This window comes from Chionomys nivalis, chromosome 24, assembly GCF_950005125.1.
Source record: "Chionomys nivalis chromosome 24, mChiNiv1.1, whole genome shotgun sequence".
NCBI classification, from domain to species: domain Eukaryota; kingdom Metazoa; phylum Chordata; class Mammalia; order Rodentia; family Cricetidae; genus Chionomys; species Chionomys nivalis.
The window spans coordinates 23,269,213-23,290,575 of record NC_080109.1 but is presented as its reverse complement, the minus strand read 5'-3'; the positions used below and the strand labels follow the sequence as shown (position 1 = coordinate 23,290,575).

The window sequence follows — 21,363 nt, the reverse complement described above, 5'->3', positions numbered from 1 at the left end:
AAGCAGCATGAACCTTAAGGGAGAATACTTGTACTTAAAAGTGAGCAGCTCTGCTGGGCTCTGCTGTCATTCTGGGCTTTCTGAAGTGTCTCAATGGGCTCCCGTTGGTATTTCTGGGTCAGAGAGCCAAAGCCAGCTGTTTCTATTTTAGTTTGCAGGAGAGTTGTTTGAGAAATGTGAAAAGGTTAGAAGTGTCCTTGCTTGAGATTTGTGCCTAAATCACTTTCCAAAGTTGGTGGGTCCCAGTTTCAGCCCCTTCTGGGTCAAAGGTTAGAAGATGGTATATGGATAATGACAAACTTTTTTGCATACTGCAAGATGGTGGGGTATCAGAGATGGCAAGAAATATATTAGTTGAGGCTTGGTATCTATTGTAATATATAGTCTTACCCACCCAACCCCCTCAAAAGGTATGGATTATCCAGATCCATAGAGAAATGGCAAAATGACTTGGTAGGCAATAAACAAACAAGTAAGCAAATTCTAAAGCTTTATCAATCTTATACCCATGATGGTCGGCAAGTAGACACTAGCCATGCATTGCCTCCAATGCTCCTAAGTGCTGCAAACTTTTCATGATCCATGTTAGATGGGGTGCAACAATTCCTAGCTACAGACATAGGTTGGGATCTAGAAACTGTGTCTATTGTGACGACATAAGTGAGTGATAGAGCATTTCTGCTTGTGAAGAGGTTCTGTGCTTGCTACGTGCTCATTTTCAACTCACAAACACCTATAGTTCAGTAGCTGCTCCTGAAGGAACTGATATTGACGGGTATGAGCTGAAATGCTTGCACCTCTCCTGTGGAGGCACGATCATCGACACAGTCACTTCAAATACAATGTTCCTACCAAGGCACTGGTGTACGCCATGCTCCAAATGAGACACTGTCTTTAGTTTATTTCTGACATTAATGCTGCAGATTTAGGCACCGTGCTAAGAGAGAGAAATTATTAGCCCTACTTGGCGCATGAAAGTCTGAGCTCAGGGAGGTCAAAGCCTCAGGGTCACGTAGCTAATTAGGGAGGTATCAGATTCAGACCCGGCAGAACAACCTTGAAAGGCCCTGGCTGATCCATGTGCGCCCAAGTCAGCGGTCTCAGCCTCAGCAGGAGCTGCCAAGCAGAAACTGCGTTTTAACCGGCACCCCCCACCCAAAGCTGACTCCCGTGCACACAGTGCTGGGCAGTATTCTTCCCCACTCTGGAAATTCAAAGCTGCTGCGACTTTGCTTTGACTTCTGACACAGATGAGGGACACCGTTGGGTCAGTGAAAATGACCCTCGCTTTTGTCTCAGAGGTGTGAATGCAGCATTGGGCGTGTTGAGCGTTGTCCAGAAGACTCATCGTGAAAACCATGAACCAAGCGTGTCAAGCAGCCGCAGCCGTGCACCGCCTCTGCTTCTGGTCATCCCTGTGGCGGATGGCACGTGGATGTCTCCACTTCATTAGTTCTGGCTCTACTTGGCTCATACAAACGGTGCCTCTAAAAGTAAAACAGTAGCAAGAAAAAAAAAATAAGCCAAAAGGAAAAACATCAGGGTGTTCGGCCTCTGCTCACAGGGGAGGGTTGTCAGGCTACGAAGATGCCATTTGCACTAACTGAGGTATGTGTGGTTGATAATGACATCTAGGTCAAGAGTTCAGTGCTCAAAGTTGTAGGAATCCTCTTCCTAGGGCCCTCCTTACTTTCCCATCTATGAAGAGATGCTTCCTGGAGAGAAAAGGACACCATCAGTACACTGCCGACTTCTATGAAAGCGCATCGCCCTCCACCTCCTGCCTGTGGCACCAGATAGAAGGATTCCAGCGAAGACCTCTCACTGGCCCTCGATCTGAAGTGCTTTGCCGCTTCTCCACAAACACCATCACCTTTAACCCTTGCAGGAGCCCAGGGAGAAGGTATTTCCCTCACTTTACAGACGAGAAAACCAGGCACCCTGAAGAACCAAAGTGATGGGGCTGCCAAATTTTGTGCCCCTGGGCTGGGAAGATGAGGCCTTCATGCCGGTGCATTTGCCTGAGAGCTGTCGCATGCGAGTGGTGGGATATGATCAGCTGTAACAATTGCCTGAGACCCGAGAAAGAGAAAAGATGACAAGCCACTCATGGCTGAAATTAGTTTGTGAGGTTTTCTGTGAGCCAGGAAGCCCTTCTGGGGCCTAATACACTGTATCTGTCTTTTGTGTCTTTTGTCCCATGAGCTGGAAAAGAAAAAGAAATGAGGGTTGACAGACTATTTTGAAAAACAGTTTAAGAAAACCCGAAGTCATCTGCAGGATGATTAAGCAAAGACAAGAATCTGCCTGTGATTCCATAAAACACCATTGTCCATATAGAAATGACCAGGTTTTACTTCGTATCGCAGCGCTGGGCAGTTACTTGTGAGAGCAGAGAGGCCGTTGCTGACCGTGATGCCTGCAGGTGCACTTTCTAGACAGAGACCCTCTGTGCCTTAGAATTCATGCCAGTGTCATTGGCACCCAGCAAGGCAGAGATTGGCAGGTTTCGGAGGGCCCTGTCCCTGGTCTTTGATTGCAGGCAGCTAACTGGCTCAGGTTAACAGGGCTATTACAAGTGCAGATGTGTTGAGGGTGGGTCAGAGAGCATGTGGCTCTTGGTGGGGTCTCTGGAAGATAGAGGTTGGGAGCGATCACACAGTACTCAGAATGCTGAATGTGTCTCCTGGAAACGCTGCGGCGCGTTTGGAAGTACAGGCCTGTTTTGATAAGCTTTTGTATTAAATAGAGGCAATAATATGTCTCGTGTTATTTGTTAATTATGAACTGTTACATAATTTCCCAAGGCTTCTAAAAATGCCAAATAATACTACAGTGACTGACTATTTAACAAATATTGTGAATGAGTGCATTGAATGGAAGTAATCGCATATACAAGAGATATAATACAGAAATAACTGCAAGACAATGCAACCTCAAATAAGCCTTCGTGCATGCGGGAGCTCCTGGGAGGGGTGACTCATGTAGCTCATCGCTGCGTGGCCTGGGGAGTCTAAATGCCTTCATCTCTAAACCTAAACAGCAGGTATTTTCATGATGGAGTTTGAGCATGAACTTAAGGCATGAAAACCAAACTGGCCTGGTAGAAATGAAGATATTCCAAAAAGACATATGTGTCTCTCAATCTTACCACAGACCCGGAAGGAATGGGAATTTCTCCCGGAATCGGATCCTAGGAGAGTACCAGCAGAGGAGGAGGAATGGAATTGTCCCCCCAGAAAGAGATGTGACACAGCTCTAACAACCTGTCACACCACCTCACAGGGTGAGACTGAAGCCCAGATAACGGCGGGTCAATGGCGGACGGGAGCGCAACTTGACCATGGCCACTTACATGTGCATATGCTTAGCCATCCATTTAAACTTCAATATCACGTCAGGACTCAGAACACAGCTTCCTGGAGCCTAACCAACCCTCCGCGCTACACAGTATAGCATTTGCTTTTAACCGCATTTTGGGGTCTGAAGAGTTATAATACCAGCACTTGCAGGGGCTTCCTCTCCTTGGCTCTTTATCCTGTTATATTTCGTAAGGTGTCCTTATCGAGTGTGGAAATGGAGACTATCTCCTACACCAGTTAGCATATGGAGGCAATGAGATGGAAGCTTGCCAACCCACTCCAAAGGAAAGTCCAGATAACCAGCTGTAAGATGGAGCAGCCTTCATGAGAACAGTAAAGAGAACACTTTCCCTCAGTGCTTGCCACAGAAAGGGAGATAAAGGGGCTGGAGGATGGATTAAAGTCTCCAAAAAAAAACATAAAAGATGAATTGATGGGAAAAAGGCGAATGTGACCACTGAAGGGGTGATGGGTGGGAAAAGTCACACTATTTAAAAAAAGTGATGAAAAAAATGGCTCAATAGTCGTGGAAAAAGAGAACGCATCAAAAACTTGAATTTCAAGAGTCATCTGGAAAAAAATATAAGGCTTTATGAGCTTAGCAGGAGGACTCGGTCCTTCCCACCTGGGGAGAGCAGTTGGCTCTGGCTGACTGGGGGTTTGTTCTGCTTTCTTGGCAGGAGTTGAATTGTTATGTTAATATTCTGCAGGCCAAGTGCTCAGTGCTGAGTTTGAAAGGAAAGAGTTTTACAGAAAGGAAAATTCCCAGCCCCAGGTCTGTTCTCGAACCTCTGAACTCTTCAGCGGTTAGGCTTCCCATTCAAACGCTAAGAAATAATATTTTGGCAGACATTGCTAGTCTTTTCTGGACACTAGAAAGAACTGGTAGAAAGTCTCCTGTAGGAGTATGAGAATGGATGAAGTATCCATGCTGAGGGACTCACTGAGCTAAACAATAGACTCTTTAAATCTTTATTAGTTGATATATATATATATATATATATATTTATTCTACGTGAATGAGTGTTTTTGCCTACATGTGTGTATAATGCCCAGAGAGACCAGAAAAGGGTATTAGATCCCCTGGAACTGGAGTTGTACATGGATCTGGGCCACCATGTAGGTGCTGGGAACCAAGACCAGGTCCTCTGCAAGAGCAACAAGAGCATTTACCCACTCACTGAGCCATCTCCCCAGCCCTGAAAGTAGACTTAACTTTACCGAGCACGGCTCTGGAGCATCTGCCTCTTTGCATTTATCAGACAGAGGTCTTTTCCCCGTGAACATTGGCTTCTTCAGAAAGATCAGCCCCCTGACGTGGCTCTTCAGACAGTTTCGTTGTTCTTGAGCAGAATGAGCCTCGGGCCCTAGGTAGTCAGGATGGAAGGCCTAATCAGCAACATATTACTAAAGTGAACTTGTTAAATTGAAGGATTACTGAGTCACCAAGTTTCTTTTTTTATTCTCTTTTAGAAGGCAACATCTCCCCTCAATCTACAAAATGTCCTTATTGGTGATGTGTCGCTCTCGCCCCCGACAGTGGCTTGCAGGGGTGAGGAGAGGTGGAAAGGAGAGAGTCTTCTAATTGGCAATTTGTGATTTACTTGTGACCTTGTAAAAGTCACAGAGTCTCCCAGATTGCAAAAATAGATTCTTCCTTAATCCCAAGTGAGCCTGAATCTCACACCTTCCCAGAATCTCACCTCCATCAGTACATCCTTCAGGCTGCCCCCCCCCCCCAGCCAGCACCCTTCTTCACTTTCTCTCCTGACTGCACAGTTTTCTGCAAAAACGTGTTATCATGTGGCTTTTTCATGATTTTTTTTTTGATGCACTGGCAAAGGAACTTAATTAAAATGAAGCCTGGATGGTAACAAGGTCTATAACTACAATAAAGAAAATCTCTATAAATAATATTAAAGTTTGAAGCGAGAGGGTCTCTGGAGCCATTTATTCCTGATGAACAGAGTAAGCAGCCGGAACGGCCCAGACTTATTGGATCACTGAGACGCCACTTGAGTGGGTACCTCAGCTCCTGTGACCTCCACTGCCGTGTGTAGTGTAAGGCCTACGTGGAGAGTAAGTCATGGACTTCCAAATGGTGCTATACCACGGACTGAGGTGTGGCAGGGCTGCAGCAGGATGGGGGCAAGTCCTTTCATTCAGAAAGATGTTCTCACTTTCGCATTTAATGACTTTCCTTTTACAATACAGTACATTCAGTGGAGATCATAAAATGCGTGTTAACTCCCATCCGTACCTTAAGGGCAGTGAGTTGGCATTTGAGGCACCCACTCAAGACACCCATACTTCTAGAGAGGTTAATTAGCGTGTTAAATTCCTTAGCCTGAGAGGATGTCACAGAAATGGCTAAAGGCTAACCCTTCTGATGTATGTGTACACACACACACATATATGTATTTATATACACCCACATACATACATACATACATATCTGCCCTTACCACCCAGAGCATTAAAAATTAGCTTACACCTGTTTCAAGGTGATGTTTAATTAAATATATGCATAATATTTGAGCAGTATGAAAGAATAGAAAAAATTTATATCCCGTATCTTATATGAGTGACACATGGGACCAGCCCGGGACTTGACCGCACTAGGTCCCTTGAGTAGAACGCCTCTAGACTTGAAGTTTTGCAGGCTTGCTGGAAGGTCTGGGAAAGTGAAGGTCGGAAGAGCTGACTTGAGGAATTCCAGAAACCAGAAGTCCAGGGATCAAAAGAAACTGATGTCCGACCACTTTTTCTAGGTAATGTGGAGGGGATGGATGTCTGGAAGGTCCTCCCCAGATCTCAAGTCTGCTATCTGCAGAAAGACTTGTAGCAAGTACCAGGTTACTCCAGTCTCATCTTCTGAGTTCCACACAGAAATGTCTCCCAGACAGACCGTGACACAAAGCTCCGGCTAGCAGGACGGTTTAGAGAACAGGTTTTAGAGTCGGAGAAAGAAGACTGAAGAGCAGGCGTGAACTTTAATTATTGCAAAAGAATACCAGGCCCTGGGTATGAGTCTGGAAAGCCGGCACCCTCTTGAAGTTTGTCCTTAGAGCAGAACTCTCCACTGGAGTTTTCCAAAGCTATGAAAATGGTCAATATTTGTACTGTGCAGTACGGCAACTCTTTGGCGCCCCACCCGTCTGTAATGGGTGCGGCAGAAGCAAAGCTATTCTAAAGAGACACTTATGGCTCTCAACCTATCAGGCTATGGAAACAACAGATCCCAAATTAATGGGAATCGGAATCTGATGCTGGCAGGAGGAAATGGCCGCACCAAAGGAGGAACTTGGCTTCCAAAAAGAGATGTCACATAGCTCTAACAATTTGTCACACCCCCTCGTGGAACAAGACTGGAGCCAGGCAGTGATGAGTTAATAGCGGGCAGCATCACGCCTGATCATACCCCTTAAATGTACTCATCCATGGCCCACTGCTTAAACCTCAGTCTTTCCTCGGGATGTCTAAAATGGCAGTGAGTCCTTATCTCTCTCTCTTCCAGTGTGACCACACTGAATAAATCTTATTTTTCTTCTTTCCATAATTAATTTGGCTGTTCTAATTGGTTTGTTGGGAATGGGTGGCTGGACCTGGCTTGGGACACAGGTGCCAAATTCGATAACATTTTCCTTGACTAGGAGATAAGCGTTGTCTGATACGACCTGAAGTTTTCTGAGTCTCCAGTCTGATACTCGCCATGTTTGATATGTGTTGCAATACTAATAAGGTGCCGGCTTTGATGGAGTCGCCAGGGTCCCTCATTGTGAAGTGGAACTGATTTCCTGACTGTTCTTGGTTCTCACCCGCTAACACAGACATTTACTGACCGTTGATGTTCACCTGCAGATCCTAAAACGTGCGGCCACCAGTTAGCCCCCTAAAGGTACATACACTTGTCTTCTAGAAATGTTTCTCAGAATCTTTAGTGTCCTTCCCACGAGCAGACAGTAGTAGATGACAAAACACAGTCTCCGTAAAGATTAATAGAAAAATTCACATGAACTTGTCCACTCCACGAAACAGCTAATTTTTAAACGTGAGCATGTGTTTGTAGTTGCTTTCTAAGGGTCCCGCTCAGGGCCAGAAGCTTAGAGGTAGGAAGTTTACCTAAACTTCACATACACAGTGCGAGTTTCCTGTGTATAAAATTGTTGTTAATTTACATGGCTGAGTCGGCTTTTCGTGGTTTCACAAAGATAACCCCGGATTTTGCAAAGGAACTGATTCCCAAGTGTTTTTTACTCTAGGGAATTGCTGCTCTCCTTCCTGCCTGTGTAACTTAGCATGGGTCAGCTCCTTCCTGTTCAGGGCCCAAGCCCAGCTAGAGAGTACTGCGGGACCAAGAAGGTACTTTTGGGACTTCATGATTAGTAAATTAGAATATTTCTTTCCAAATTAGACAGGAAAGCTGTTGATGGCTTACGTATTACCACTTTTTGTTTTAATTTGGCACTTGAACAAATTCTATCCCAAACATTTCTGTATTTGTTACCCTTTAAAAATCACTACAAGAGCTAGTTCCAGGGCAAGCTCCAAAACTACAGAGAAACCCTGTCTCAAAAAAAAAAAAAAATTACTAACAAAATCTCAAAAACGGGTGTTACCTACTAAGAACTAAGTATCGTGTAATGCTCTTACATAGATTATGCAAATTTAATCCCATACATATTAAATAAACTCTGACATCGTCAACATCTTTTTATCTAATGGTGGGGAATCCTAGCTCAGAAAAAAACTTCCCCAATGGGAAAAGCCTGAGGAAACTGACCAGTGGGCACTTGCCCAGTCAGCAAACCCTGCCTTACTGTTTTGTGGATGGCGTCCCAGCCAGAACCTGACTCCCAATTCTGCACTGCAGTCAGGTCCACCTGCAGTCAGTGATTTATTCTGAGGATCCTGAACTCTCAGATCAGACCCTCCGATCACATGGAGGAGCACCAGGGCAGGAGATGAGGATCTCACTGAGGAGACTCTCTTCGTAGCTTATCAGTGTTTAGGGAGGGCACGACCCGTTCTGCCCTAGATGACTGATAGGGGCATATGGTTTTACCCCTCACTGCCACTCTCTGGGGTGCAAAGCAGAACAAAGGCTGGCTAGAGAAAGGCTGGATACAGAAAGCATTCGATATGTCAGTGACAAAGCTCTCCTGTTAGGGCGTTTCTCATCCGTGTTACTGTATTGAAGGGTGTTCCCATGCGGGGCTGATAACTGACATTCTCACCCATCAGACAGTGGCTCGGTCGGTGCTGCTGTCTCAGCGTATCTGCATCGTGAGTGGTAATGATACTCACAGATTGGTGTGACCATATCTTACTTTCAGATTAGCTCACAGAATCCAGTGGCATGGGCTTCAATCCCTATCAGGTTCTTGTAAACCCATACATAGAATTTAAGATGCACAGAAAGCAGTTAGCACTGGCTGCTGCCAAGATAGCGGATTTATATTAAAATGAAGCCACTTTCTTCCGTCTAATTCTCAGACACTTTGGTTTTACATGTGTGTGAAGAGGATTTAGACGTTCATGCATCTGCCTTCTAGAATATTCCTGAGCTGTGTGGATGCTGGGTGAGTTTCAGCATAGCAAGAGCAGACAGTACAGTTCACAGGCTCAAGGGATGGGCTGACATGGTTCTTGTTTCTTCTGCTCCTGCTGAAATTTCACAACAGGGCAACCTTTGGTGTTGGTTCTTATATTGGAAACAAACTTCGATGAATTATGAAGTATAACCTAGTAACGTCTCTTGCTCTGGAATGAATTCTCCATGGGATTAATGGAATTGGTTGGCTTTTGGTGAGTGGGATTAAGAGAGTCTTGATTTTATTTCCTTAACAGGATTTCCAAGGTTTTTAGTGCATTTAAAAGGCAAAGTTGGAAACAAATTGAGTTGTGTCTATTTTCACTATTATTTTAAGCAGACTCGGTATTGTTTTTGGAATCTAACTGACTTGAGATTGCTTAAAGGAATTTAACACAATGTTTTCAAAGGGCAGGCACCGTGGCCTGTCATGTTCTCAGTTTTGGTTTGTAAAGTCTTCTTGTTTTACCTCTCCACAGGCTTGTTGATTGGCTCTGGCTGTGCCCTCTACCCCTTGGGCTGGGACAGCGAGGAAGTCCGGCAGACTTGTGGTTACATTTCTGGCCAGTTTGACTTGGGTAAGTTTGTGCCATCCTTTCTAGAAAAAGGGCTTAATCACTGCTTCCTAGAAGGAGGACAGTATGGGGCTGTATTCGGCTAGTCATCATGTATGATGGTGTACATATGTGCATGTGTACGTACATACATACATACACATGTTCATACATTTATTTGTCTAATGAAAAGTCATTAATACCCTACTGTTTGCCAGCACTTTGATTTATATTTCAGACTCAAAGAAAATAGAATGACCCTGCTCTCGAGCATTTATATTCTGATTACTTTGTTCAAAATCATATATTTATTACTTGTTATACATGCTGAAAACATCTCTGGGGACTTCTCAGGCAAACAAAATAATCAAGGAAATTGCAAGGAGGGCAGAGCAGTTTCTCTGTGGGGTATGGAGCACAAGGGGGGGGGCAGAGCTGCAGCAGGGCATATGTGTGATCACCAACCGCAGATGGATGCTCCTGGCGGGCAGGAAACCCATCGCAGCAGAGGGAGCTGGAGGGAAGAGTCTGTCAGAGAATCCCACAGCAGGAGCAGTGAGCCGTCACTCCTCAGATGGGATGTGTGTGTGGGATTCTGCATGTGTGTGAAGACCCCTTCATGACTGTGCTCATGCACAGGTTCGGTTGCTCTCCACTTGTAGCTAGGTGCATCTTCCCCACCCTGCAGCCTCCGTGGTTTCTAACGGAGTGCATATTACATAGAATTCAAGATTTCCATTTGGTAGAGATTTGCAACGTGGATAAGGCCTATTTATTTATTTATTTATATCCTGACTACAGTTTCCTTTCCTCTCCTCCCTGTCCCTCCTGCTACCCCCCACCGCCACCCCCATTCACTCTTCCTCTTTGTTTCTATTCTCATGAAGATCAACAAAATATGGCATATCAAGTTGTAGTAAGACGGCCCAGTATAAGGAATAGGGTCCCAAAATTCCTTAAAGGAGTCAGAGACTGCTCCCGCTGTTCGGAGTTCCACAAGAGGATCAAGCATATGACTGTCACGTGTATGCAGAGGGCTTACGTCGTTCCCATTCTGCCTCCCTGGCTGTCGGTTCCGTCTGTGTGAATCCCTATCATCCCAGGTTAGTTGATTCTGTGGCTTTTCTTGTGGAGTCCTTGACCCATCTGGCTCCTGCAATCCTTCCTTCCTCTCTTAGCTTCTCTGAGCTTAGCCTAATGTTTGGTTGTGGGTCTCTGCATCTGTTTCCATCAGTTGCTGGATGAAGCCTCTCTGATGACTACTGGGCTGAGCAGCAATCTATAAGTACAGCAGAATATCATTAGGCATTATCACGTTGACGTTTATTTTTCCAGTCGTGTTTGGTCCATCCTAGGACTCTGGGTCCTGGCTCTCCAGGGAGTGTGAGCCGTGGGCTCACTCTTGTGTAGCTAGGCTGTCCTGGAACTCGCTCTGTAGACCAGGCTGACCTTGAACTCGGGGATCTGCCTGCTTCTGCCTCCTGAGTGCTGGCATCTTAAAAAAAAAATGGCACCAAGGCCATTTTTAATGTGTGTTTTCAATCAGTCGTTAGTCTTCCTTTTTTTTGTATTAAACATACGGTCTCCATAATCAGGTTGGCCAATTGATTTAATTCATGCCTCAGAGTCTTTAGCCATCGAAGACTTTTATAATTATATCCTTATGATAAAAAGTAACATTTCAATTAATTTGTCTTGCTAATTTGCCAAGTAAATTTGAGTAATTATTGCTTTCATCATATCTTGAAATTGTGCAGCTGGTGTCCTAGGAACAGCACCATGGACTAAACTCCAGCATCCTAGCAGTGAGAAGATGAGGGTCTGTCTTTGCATTTTCAAGCCAAGGAAAAACCCTTCCTGCTGCCATTTAAAGACATGCCTCTAAACATGTCTCCTTCCGATGATGTCTGACCCCTGAGTCATGCGTTCCATCCTTAAATCTAACCGCACTTGATCTACAAATTACAACTTATTATGCAAAAGATAACTTGCAAGTTATATTAAGGACAGTTGGGTAAAGATGAGGAGAAAACACTTCCTCCTACACCCGCCTCTTCAATCCTCTCTTAAACAGTTTTGAGCTTTTCCCAGCCTGGTATTCCTGGCAGCCTGTTTTCTGGCTGATATACAGAAACCTCCATGAGTAGAGACAATGACAGAAACAACTCTATTGGCCTCTGTGACATTTACTATGACACATATCATTTTGACTATATTCATAAGGCTCCTACAATTTTGAGGCTGTCCTGGCTGCTTCGTATGCAGCTGCTCCTGCTTCTGACTGTCTTGCTGCAGTCGGGTGTTGGTTGTTTTCTCATTGTTGTTTTGTTTCTGTTTTCGTATTTTTCTTCTCCCAAGTAGAATGAGCTCCCCATCCCTCAGTTTAGCAGGAGACTCCTCTCATCCAATGCACTGGGCATGGAAAATAAAGGTATAACCCCTTTGTGAGATGGCTATTTTGTGAGGCTAGCGACTGGTAAGATCTGAACACACGTCAGGATTTAGCCAGAAAGGCTGGAGAGACGGCTCAGTGGTTCACAGTTTCTAATGCTCTTGCAGAGGCCTGGAGTTTGTTTCCCAGCACCCACATTTAGTGAGTCGTAGCTGCCTGTAACTCCAGCTCTGAGCATTCTGACGACCTCTTCTGGCCTCTGTTGGCACCCCATTTATGTGCTGTACGTGGGCTATTCACTGGACCTGTCCCCAAACTTTTGAATCTTAAGACCAAGTTACTGGATGCCATCTAGGGGTTCCTTCATGGGCCTGGATTCTCTCAACAAAGGCTCCAGTGCAAGAGAATATTAGCATGAAATCAGGTAGCTGCTGGGAGTTCAACTGAGACCTAAACTGTGTGTTCCAAGGAATTTTGGAGAACTCAGGCCAGTGATACCTGATTGGGCAAAGCACTCAGTCATCACCAAGACAAAACAAACAAAAACCAACAACAACCTACCAGCTCTCTGGTTATTCATGCTTCCTGGTGACCTCTGCATACGCCTTAGAAAAGGGAAGATCTACAGATTTATTTCTGGAACATTCATGCAGCGTGCAAATTATAACTTATAATTTGCAAGTTATCTTTTGAATAATATGAAGGACAGTGGTTCCCATGGTCATGAAATTAGCGTGGGGACATTGCCACTTCAAGCAATCACTTAGTAAATGCCTCTAGTCTCTCTAGAAAGAAAAGTTGCTGCACTTTGTACAGTGTGTACCTACTCCTGTCTGGTTCCCTAAACACACCTTTGCAAGTTCATCTCACCTGCAAGTGCAGACATGCATGTTCAAGGTCGCAAGCTATGCCACATGTAGATAAGGAAATATCCCATGTGCCATATGTCCGTCATGCTCAAAGCAGGAAAAGGAACCGGGGAAAGGAAGCACTTAAGAAGTATACGTGGGAGGTGGGGACAGCTGCCTGCTAATTTTGGCCAGCTACAAAAGCTGTTAGCATTCATCCTGCTTCTATAGATTCTGGTATCTGACACACAGGTAAGAGTTAGAGCATGACTCCCTGAGGGATTTAGGCTCAGTCACTACTCAGAGGGAAGTCAAGATCACAGTCATAATTTAAAGACCCAGGTAATCGGTTTTGAAAAATTAATTTTTTTCTTGTTGCAGCCTTCTCTGGGCTGGAAGACTGTGGCTCTTTTTAAAGCTTCACCCAGTTCCTTGCAGCAATTTCTGGCAATGAAATTCAGCAATTGGAAAAAAAAGAAAGAAAATTTTTTAGCAAATCGGTGTGAAGGAAGTTTTTTTTTTTTTTTTTTTTTTTTTTTTTTTTTTCGGTTTTTTGAGACAGGGTTTTTCTGTGACTTTGGAGCCTGTCCTGGAACTAGCTCTTGTAGACCAGGCTGGTCTCGAACTCACAGAGATCCGCCTGCCTCTGCCTCCCGAGTGCTGCGAAAAGGCGTGCGCCACCACCGCCCGGCTTGAAGGAAGATGTTTTGAAGTCCTGTCACCAAACAGGTGCTTGGATTACGCTAATCCCTATTCCAAAGGTCTTCATTTCCTGTGGCACCTGCTGGGGGTGCACCCTTTCCAGACTCCTTAAGCAGCACCTATGGAAACTGAACAGTGCTGCCCTGATTTTTTTTTTTTATCTCATTGATGGCTTCCTTCTGTCTTCTGCTTGGATATTAAAGTTTGCTCAAAAAACATTTTAAATTGAACTGGTCCAGGGGGCAGTATTTTTGAGGTTTGGGTTATCTCTCAGAACTTGACCTTCTTCAAGTGGCAAGAAATAATGAACCACAGAAACATATCAGAGGTTAAAGGAATCCCACTGTTCTTTCTGGTTTTGTTGTTACCTTGTTCTGCTTTTATCACACACTGTCATCTTTATTGATTGCTGTTTATCAATTGTGTTCCTCATCCTTGTCCTATCGTTTCAATAATATCTTTTCTCATCATCATAAATCGTTTTAGAATTGAGTGTTATAGGAATATCACCTTGTTTCTGTTCCTATGTACTCTGTTTCTTTAAAATGCTATTTTCTACATTCATTTATTTATTGTGTGTTGAATGCACTCATTGGGCTGAACAGCTGGATATCCCAATCCGTGGTGCTACGGATGAGTTCAGTGTTGTAGGAGGGTTTGACCCATAGGTGGAGTTCAGCTTGAGGCCTCTAGACAACAAGAGGCCACAGTTCATTTACATAGGTTTCAGAAAACTCCTGAAGTTTTGTGTGATTTTTATGTGTTATGTGCTTTTAAAAATTTATTCATGAACTTAATTTCAAGAGAGTATCATAACTTTACACTTTGGCCAAAGGCAGTCTTGATCTCTGAAGGTTTATCACTTCTGGCAAACAGCATTGGATATCGGACCTCAGAAAGTGTAATGACCTGAACTCGAAACTTAAGACTTCTCAGGAGCCACAGGTCTCCCCAGGAAGACTGGAATTGGACCTGATTCATGGTCTGTGAAAGTGCTTGCAAGGACTGCTGTGAGGGAAAACATCCTTACTTACAGTATGCATTGTGCAGACACAGCTCATGTCCAGTTCTGATCTTAAGTCCCATCTATGAAAATGTGACCTGTCTTCCCAGTGAGTAGACTATATGTCCACTTAGATCTGGTCCAGTTTATTTCCACAGCCTGGACCTAGCCCCTTGGGTACCACAGTGTTTCCATGTTTCTCCTGACTTGTGAGTTGAGGCACTTTATTCTTGACTGCCATCTCAAAGACGTCTGCTGTGGTGATTTGATTGAATAATGTCCCCTTTATGGTCACATATTTGAGCATTTAGTCCCCAGTTGGTGGCACTTTTTAGGGAGTTTCTGTAACCATTGGAGATGGAGACTCGTCGGGGAAAGTATATCACTCGAGGTGGGCTTATAACCTCACCCGCCTTCTATCCTCTCTCCTTCCTGTGTGCAGATGAAAATGTGATCCCCGGCTTCCCATGCCTGCTGCCGCATTGTCATCATGCCCTCCCCACTATGGTGGACTCAATCACTCTGAGACCATAAGCCAAAACAAACCCTTTCTTCCTTAAGCTGCTTTGGCTGTGCTTTTTCATCACAGCAACTGAATGGTAACTCATATATCTTTATAGTCAACAGACTTAGGAGACATCACAGGGGAGGCTGTCATATGCCCATATAATAAAATGATTTCCCTCTGGGGTAAAAGTTAGGCATGTTTTCTTGCAGCTCAATATAGAAGGTTTGGTTTTCCTAAGCCTGGAGCTTCTCCGTCGTGACACAAACCCACTGTGCTGGCTGTATCTGTCTGCACTACTGAGTTTCAGTCTTAGTGGGCTGTAGGAGGCAAGAGAAAACATGAAGCTCATTGTGCTTGCTATGCTGTAATATTGTCCCCATGTTGGTGTAATATGATAGCTCACAAGTAGGATAACTCCTTTGCTGTTAGCCTCCTTTTACAATACTGTTCTAATACTTCAAAACACCTCTGCGTAGACAGTGGCATCACTTTGCTACACAGAGAAAACCCAGCTCAAGGGCCTCGTCTACACTGCAGTGTAAGTACTGCTGTCATACAGATCTCATTAACGCCAGAAGCTTTATTAATGAGCACAGCAGTTGCCAGAGATGGGTTTTGATTGCTGAAATTTGTGTCTTCTTAACTAGCACACTGGATCTTTTCAAATGAACTTTCACTGATGTTAAAGATACTTGAGAGTGAACGCTGCCTACGATCACAGAGAATCTCCCCATCCTTTCTTGAGAGGATGCTAGCATCCATCTAGGAACAGACCATTATTGCAACCATGTGTGATGTTTAAAGATTTATCAGCCCGTATGGCCTAGGTTCTGAGCAGTCCAAACCCCAACACATGTAGCTACAGTGGGGAAACAGGCTCAAATGGAAACTTCCTGCTCCAAGGCATCATCTCTGGTTTGTGGCAAATGAAGCTGGGACTCTCCGCCATTCTCAAGGGAAGCAAGAAACAATGGAATATTTGGAGGACTTTGTAGAAGGCAGTTTCCTTACCAGGGAACACACAGGAGTACTCTGATAACTGGTCCATGTTTAGTGATGGAGTCAGGTTTGGCCTTGTGCTTAGAATTGTATCCACCATCGGATCATTCTCAAAGGATCAGTTTTAGTCTTTGGCTTGAAGGATGTATAAGTGGGCATTGCCAAGGGCAACATAGCCCTGCTTGAGCCTGCAGCATTTGCCTGTAGTGGTCTCTTCACACATTGGTGGTCCACACACAGAGAGAAAAACAGTTTGATAAGCGAGACTTGTGTGTATCTTTTGTTTTCTTTGGTTTGTTTGGATTCACAGTCTGTGTAGCACAGGCTGGCTTTGAACCTGGGATCTTCCTGCCTTTCTGCCTTCCAAACCCTGGTGTTACAAACACATGGCACCATGCCTTGAGTTGTTTCGTTCCTGCTTTCTGATAACTGTTTGTTGAATAAGTATGTGTACACTGGGATTTGATATGAGGCTTGCTTTTATTTATATCTTGGAAGTGAGGTCTTCGAAAAAGTGTCTCACCACTCACCATCTGTCATAATTTTACAGAGGGTATTGGAATTTACCAGAAGGAATCAGAAGATTGGGCCTGACTAGATTTGGCTTAACTATATTTCTTTGACTTTCCTTCCAAGCATGGTGAGACTGTTGAGGAAAAACTCCCAGAGAGGACCAGCTAACCAGCGTCAAAGTCCTGCCTACAGCCACAGGGTTCCATATAGCTCAGGGCCAGCAGAGAGTGTGCAGACTCTGCTCGGTGTTCAGTGGAAATGTGACAGTATCAGACGGAGTGAGGGACCAACACCATCACAGTTGAATGCTGTCCATCTCCACATGGGCTGGGACAAAACTGCCCTGGACCTCACCGAGCAACAGCACTGGGAGACAGACTTGGGGTTTTGACTCTTTCTTTAGGGCCACCCAGAAACCAAAGAGCCGAGTTTCCCAGGAAGTCTTTGTCTTTATTAAAAGCAGCCCCGGACAGAAACTAACGATGACCTTGGTGGTCTTTGGTCAGTAAACTGGATAAAGCCTTGCTGGTTATTTTAGTCATCCCCAAAGATGATCCATTTCTGTGTCGCTTCATGGTGTGGCCACAAAGGCCACCTCTGTTCATGCGACAGTGTCTCCCAAACGGTAGATATCTCTAGTAAAGCTTTTAAGTTGACTTCAGTGTTAAGGGGTAAAGACTAATAGTGCCTGGGCTGCCAGATACTCAGCTAATCGATATGACAAAGGGGAAACTGCTTTTCACACAGACGGTGCAAAGACGTATATCAATAGATGTGTCTGGGGATTGTGGGAGCCATTTCACCCGTCCTAATGTCACTGTATTTTTAAAGGAACCTGGTGTTTGGAGTTCTTTGGCATATGGACCGAGAGAAGGTTGGGTGGGTAAAAGCATCTTTAACTTCCATCTGGTGGTTATGTGTGTCTTCCTGCCATGCCAGGACGGAGGGATGCAGAACCTGCGTTCAGTGTAAAGTGTGGAGGAAGGGCCCTGGGTCGATCTGACACCAAGGAAAAATGAATAGGCGTGTTGCGATGTGAAAGTGGAAACCTCAGGGGTCGGAGACGTTTGATGGATTGAGTAGCATCTCTCTGTGCAGCCATGCCCTCAGCATCACCTGGTCACCCGGGTGCTAGACCATCCTCACAGTGTTCCTTGCTCCTTTTGTTCTATCAGTATCTGCCTCCCACTCATGGTTTACTTCTTGTTGTGCACAACTCTCTCCCGAGCCAAAATGCCACCACCGTCTCCATGTTATGGAGGATTACCACAGCTAGATCTGTTGATTGCTAATGTTGCCTCCTAGAAGGAGGAGCTGGAATGGTCATAGCATTTTTACTAGAGTGTCAAGCCACTCCTCCAAACCATATGTATGTACTGCTTCCCTAAGTGCACACGGCCTCAGTGAGAGGCTAGAGTATATTGACTGGGAAGGCCCAGGAGGAGCTCCAACTGAGCAGCTGTTGATACAAACGCGCGGTTCTCAGGTCATAAGGCAATGAGGGATAGTTTATTCTACAGCCAAATTTGAGTGACTGAGGCCTGGAAAATACACAGCTAGGTCACTCCAGGTTCCATACTCACATGTGGAAGCAGTTTCATGAAGCTTTAAACTGCAGAACACAGAAAGTTATGAATAAAGCAATTTGCTCTCTGATGACATTCTTGACTTTTGGGTTGGTGGAAGTTCATCATCTGCTATGTTAGCAGATTCCTAAAGGGTTCTGTCTATTAGTCAATGGATATTAGTCACAACACAGATAGATGTAGGCCAGGAATGGCTCCTCAGAGGCCTTAAATATAGCCCAAGCTAGGCAAGTAGCCTCTGGTCCTGCAACCTTCCAGTCTTCCCACACCACTGTTTCTTCTTCTAACTAGTCATGCCTTTTCAGAAACAACTTTTCCCCAGGAATTTTCATTCACTTAGCTAAAAAGGAGCTAGCGTCTCTGCTGGGTTCAGACCGTCTAGCGTGGCCCCTTTGAGACCATCCACACTCCTGCCTGTAACCTCCCTCCACCCGTTACTCTTCAAGTAAGCTGTTTTAGTTAGGGTTTCTATTGCTGTGAAGAGATACTATGACCGTGACAACTCTTATAAAGGAAAGCATTTCATTGTGGTGGCTCACTTACGTTCAGAGGTTCAGTCCATTATTGTCATGGTGGAAAACACAACAGCGTGCAGGCAGACATGGTGCTGGAGAAGGAGCTGAGAGTTCTTTCAGCTTGACTCACAAGTAACAAGAAGTGCTCTGAGACATTGGACAGTATCTTGAGCATATATGAGACCCCAAAGCCTACCTCCACAGTGACATTCTTCCTCTAACGAGAATACAACTACTCCAACAAAGCCACACGTCTTAATAGTGCCACTCCCTTTGGGGGCCATTTTCTTTCACACCGCCACATAAGACTATAAGTAATTTATGTTGGCTTGACACATAGTCGTCTTTAGCACTCAAAGAAGGAATGATTCCAGGGTTCCCTGAAGACACCAGTCTCAAAGTCTGTCCAGATCCCTATTAAAAACACTGCAGTATTTTCATATAGCCTCCCTATATTTTCCTCTATATTTTATTTCATCTCCAGACGACTTTTAATACCCGCTCCATTGTACATAGATATGCTAGCTCACTCTGAGGGGGATAAGAACCAGGAACATTGTGAACACATGTGTGTACACGTTTGCACACTGTAGATACCATGCTGCAGGGAAGAGTACTTTGGTTTTCAGCCAAGTCAAACCTGTGATTCTAAAATCAGTCGATCCTAAAGACCTGATGATGTGCCCAGGTGTGGTAGTTTGCTGATGAAATATGACCCTGCTTTATTTTTCTTAAACAACTCTATGCTTTTTCTTTGAGCATGTGAAATTAAAGAATGAAGGTGTCCAAGAAAGAAGGAATGCCTGCTGCTCTTACAGAGGACCCAAGTTCAGCTCTCAGCTCCCATGTGGTAGCTCACAATCTTCTGTAACTCCAGTTCCAGGGAACCAATGCCCTTTTCTGGCCTCGGTAGTAATCGCCTACATGTGATGCCCGTATATACATGCAGGCAAAACCCACACACATAAAATAAAAATAATTCTTTCTTTTTAAAAAAGAAGGCCGGTGTCATGATTCTGTTAAATGTCCCACGTCACCCAACCCAAGCTCGTGTGTTGGAACACATTCTTAGACTATGTGCTGTTTTGAGAGGGTTCAGAGACCTTTAGGAGGTGGGGCCTGGCCAGCTGGCATGGATAGGTTGCTGAAGGCAGGCCTTTGAAGTTACAGCCCACCCTAATTCTAGTTTCTTTGTCTCACCTTCCTTTTCTGGCCCCCTTAAGCAGCTCTGCTATAGGCTCAGTCTGCCAAGGCACTGCTCAGCCACACCGTCCCCACCCATTGGGCTGAACAATCCTAAAACTAGGAGCCCACATGATTCTCCTTCCTCTACATCTCCTTGGTCAGGTAGTCTGTCATAGACAAGAGAATAGTAACGGACACAGCAGGTCATTACAGGTTGTATATAGTATATAGGCAAAGAGTCAACATTGAGTGGCTGTGATTGGCAGCAACACTAGCCTTCTTTTGTATGTGAATCAGGACGTTATATATCATAAACAAATCCAGCAGACCAGTGGCATGCTGAGGAGACCACTTCTGAGAGATCTGGGACAGTCACCAGTGTCCTGGACAACTATGTTCGTGTATAAAACACAGGAGATGGCCCAGATCCAGGGCTGGCAAGCTATGAGCCAAATTTGCTCTCCATGTTTCTGTAAATTAGATTTCATTGGCAGGCAGCAATGCTCACTGACATAGTTGGTATCTGTGATTGCTTTTTAACTAAAATATTTACTGTCAGGCCCTTTTCCGAATAAGATCACCAATCTTGACCTGTGCCATTCTTTTAAAAAATTCCTCCAGTGCCGAAGTCTATGACCCTGTGATACACTCCCTCGGTGGCAGAGGCGAGGGAAGACAAAGGCCAGGAAAACAGAGGAAAGACGCCCTGGTTCTGGGCGAGTCCTGAATTGAAAGGAAGCTCTGTTGCATTCAGGTTCAGCACCTTCACAACACCCTCCCTCCTTCCTCCTGCTTTCCTGTCTTGCCTGAAGCATTGGCACTCCTGCCTGGGGACCTCTTTGGTGGCACTAAAAGCCCTGTAGTCATTCTCTGTGGAGCTTACCATTTCCTCATCTTTCAACTATATCAGCTAGAAAAACTCCTTTCATTCTGTGGAAAGCGTCTCCCACGCGGAGTATAAACCTACTTCATCTTTCAGGATTGGAGATGTTTGTTGAGGAATATGGGCCACCTGTGCCCCCGAGTGTTGCCCTGGCACACTTCATGGCTCCTCCCAGGGGTCTGGATTGACACTCTGTCCCCTTCTCCCTGCACACTGAGAGCCTGCACACATGTCTAATTTACCTGTCGATTCACAACCGATCACAGGACTAAAGGGAGCATGTCTTCTTAATTGTCAGTGACTTAATTTGTAGGCTGTTTGCTCAGTTGGCATAGTTAGCTGTGACTCCCTTAGTAGGATGCAGTCAGAGTGCCCAGACTGCAGAGCTGCCCCGTGGTCTCGCTCCTACACTGCCACACTTGCAGGTGGACCATAAAAGAAGATCAATATTTTGATTCAGAAAGTTTTAGAATAAGAAGGATCAATAGGCTATAGCGGTTGTTTAATAGTAGGTTATGCCTGCCACCCAAGTACTCTAAGTCCTCAGATTTGACCTTCCACTTTGGAGAGGGAGTGGTCATGATATCAGTTTTTCATTTTGCATACCATTCACGTTTATTAATGTGTATATGTATGTGTGTATGTGTGTGTGCGCACGTGCAAGCATGTGTGGCGGACAGAGAGTGATATCAGATATCTTCCTCAATAACTCTCCACCTA

General features: G+C 44.8%; 1 protein-coding gene across 1 annotated transcript in view; it reads left to right on the top strand.

Annotated features, from left to right (window-relative positions):
* The window catches only part of Lhfpl6 (LHFPL tetraspan subfamily member 6), a 189,466-nt gene that overhangs the window by 158,387 nt on the left and 9,716 nt on the right, over positions 1 to 21,363 (top strand). Inside the window, exon 3 of the mRNA XM_057756697.1 lies at positions 9,435 to 9,533. Within this exon, the coding sequence (XP_057612680.1) occupies positions 9,435 to 9,533 (99 nt within the window). The remainder of the gene's footprint in view (positions 1 to 9,434; positions 9,534 to 21,363) is intronic.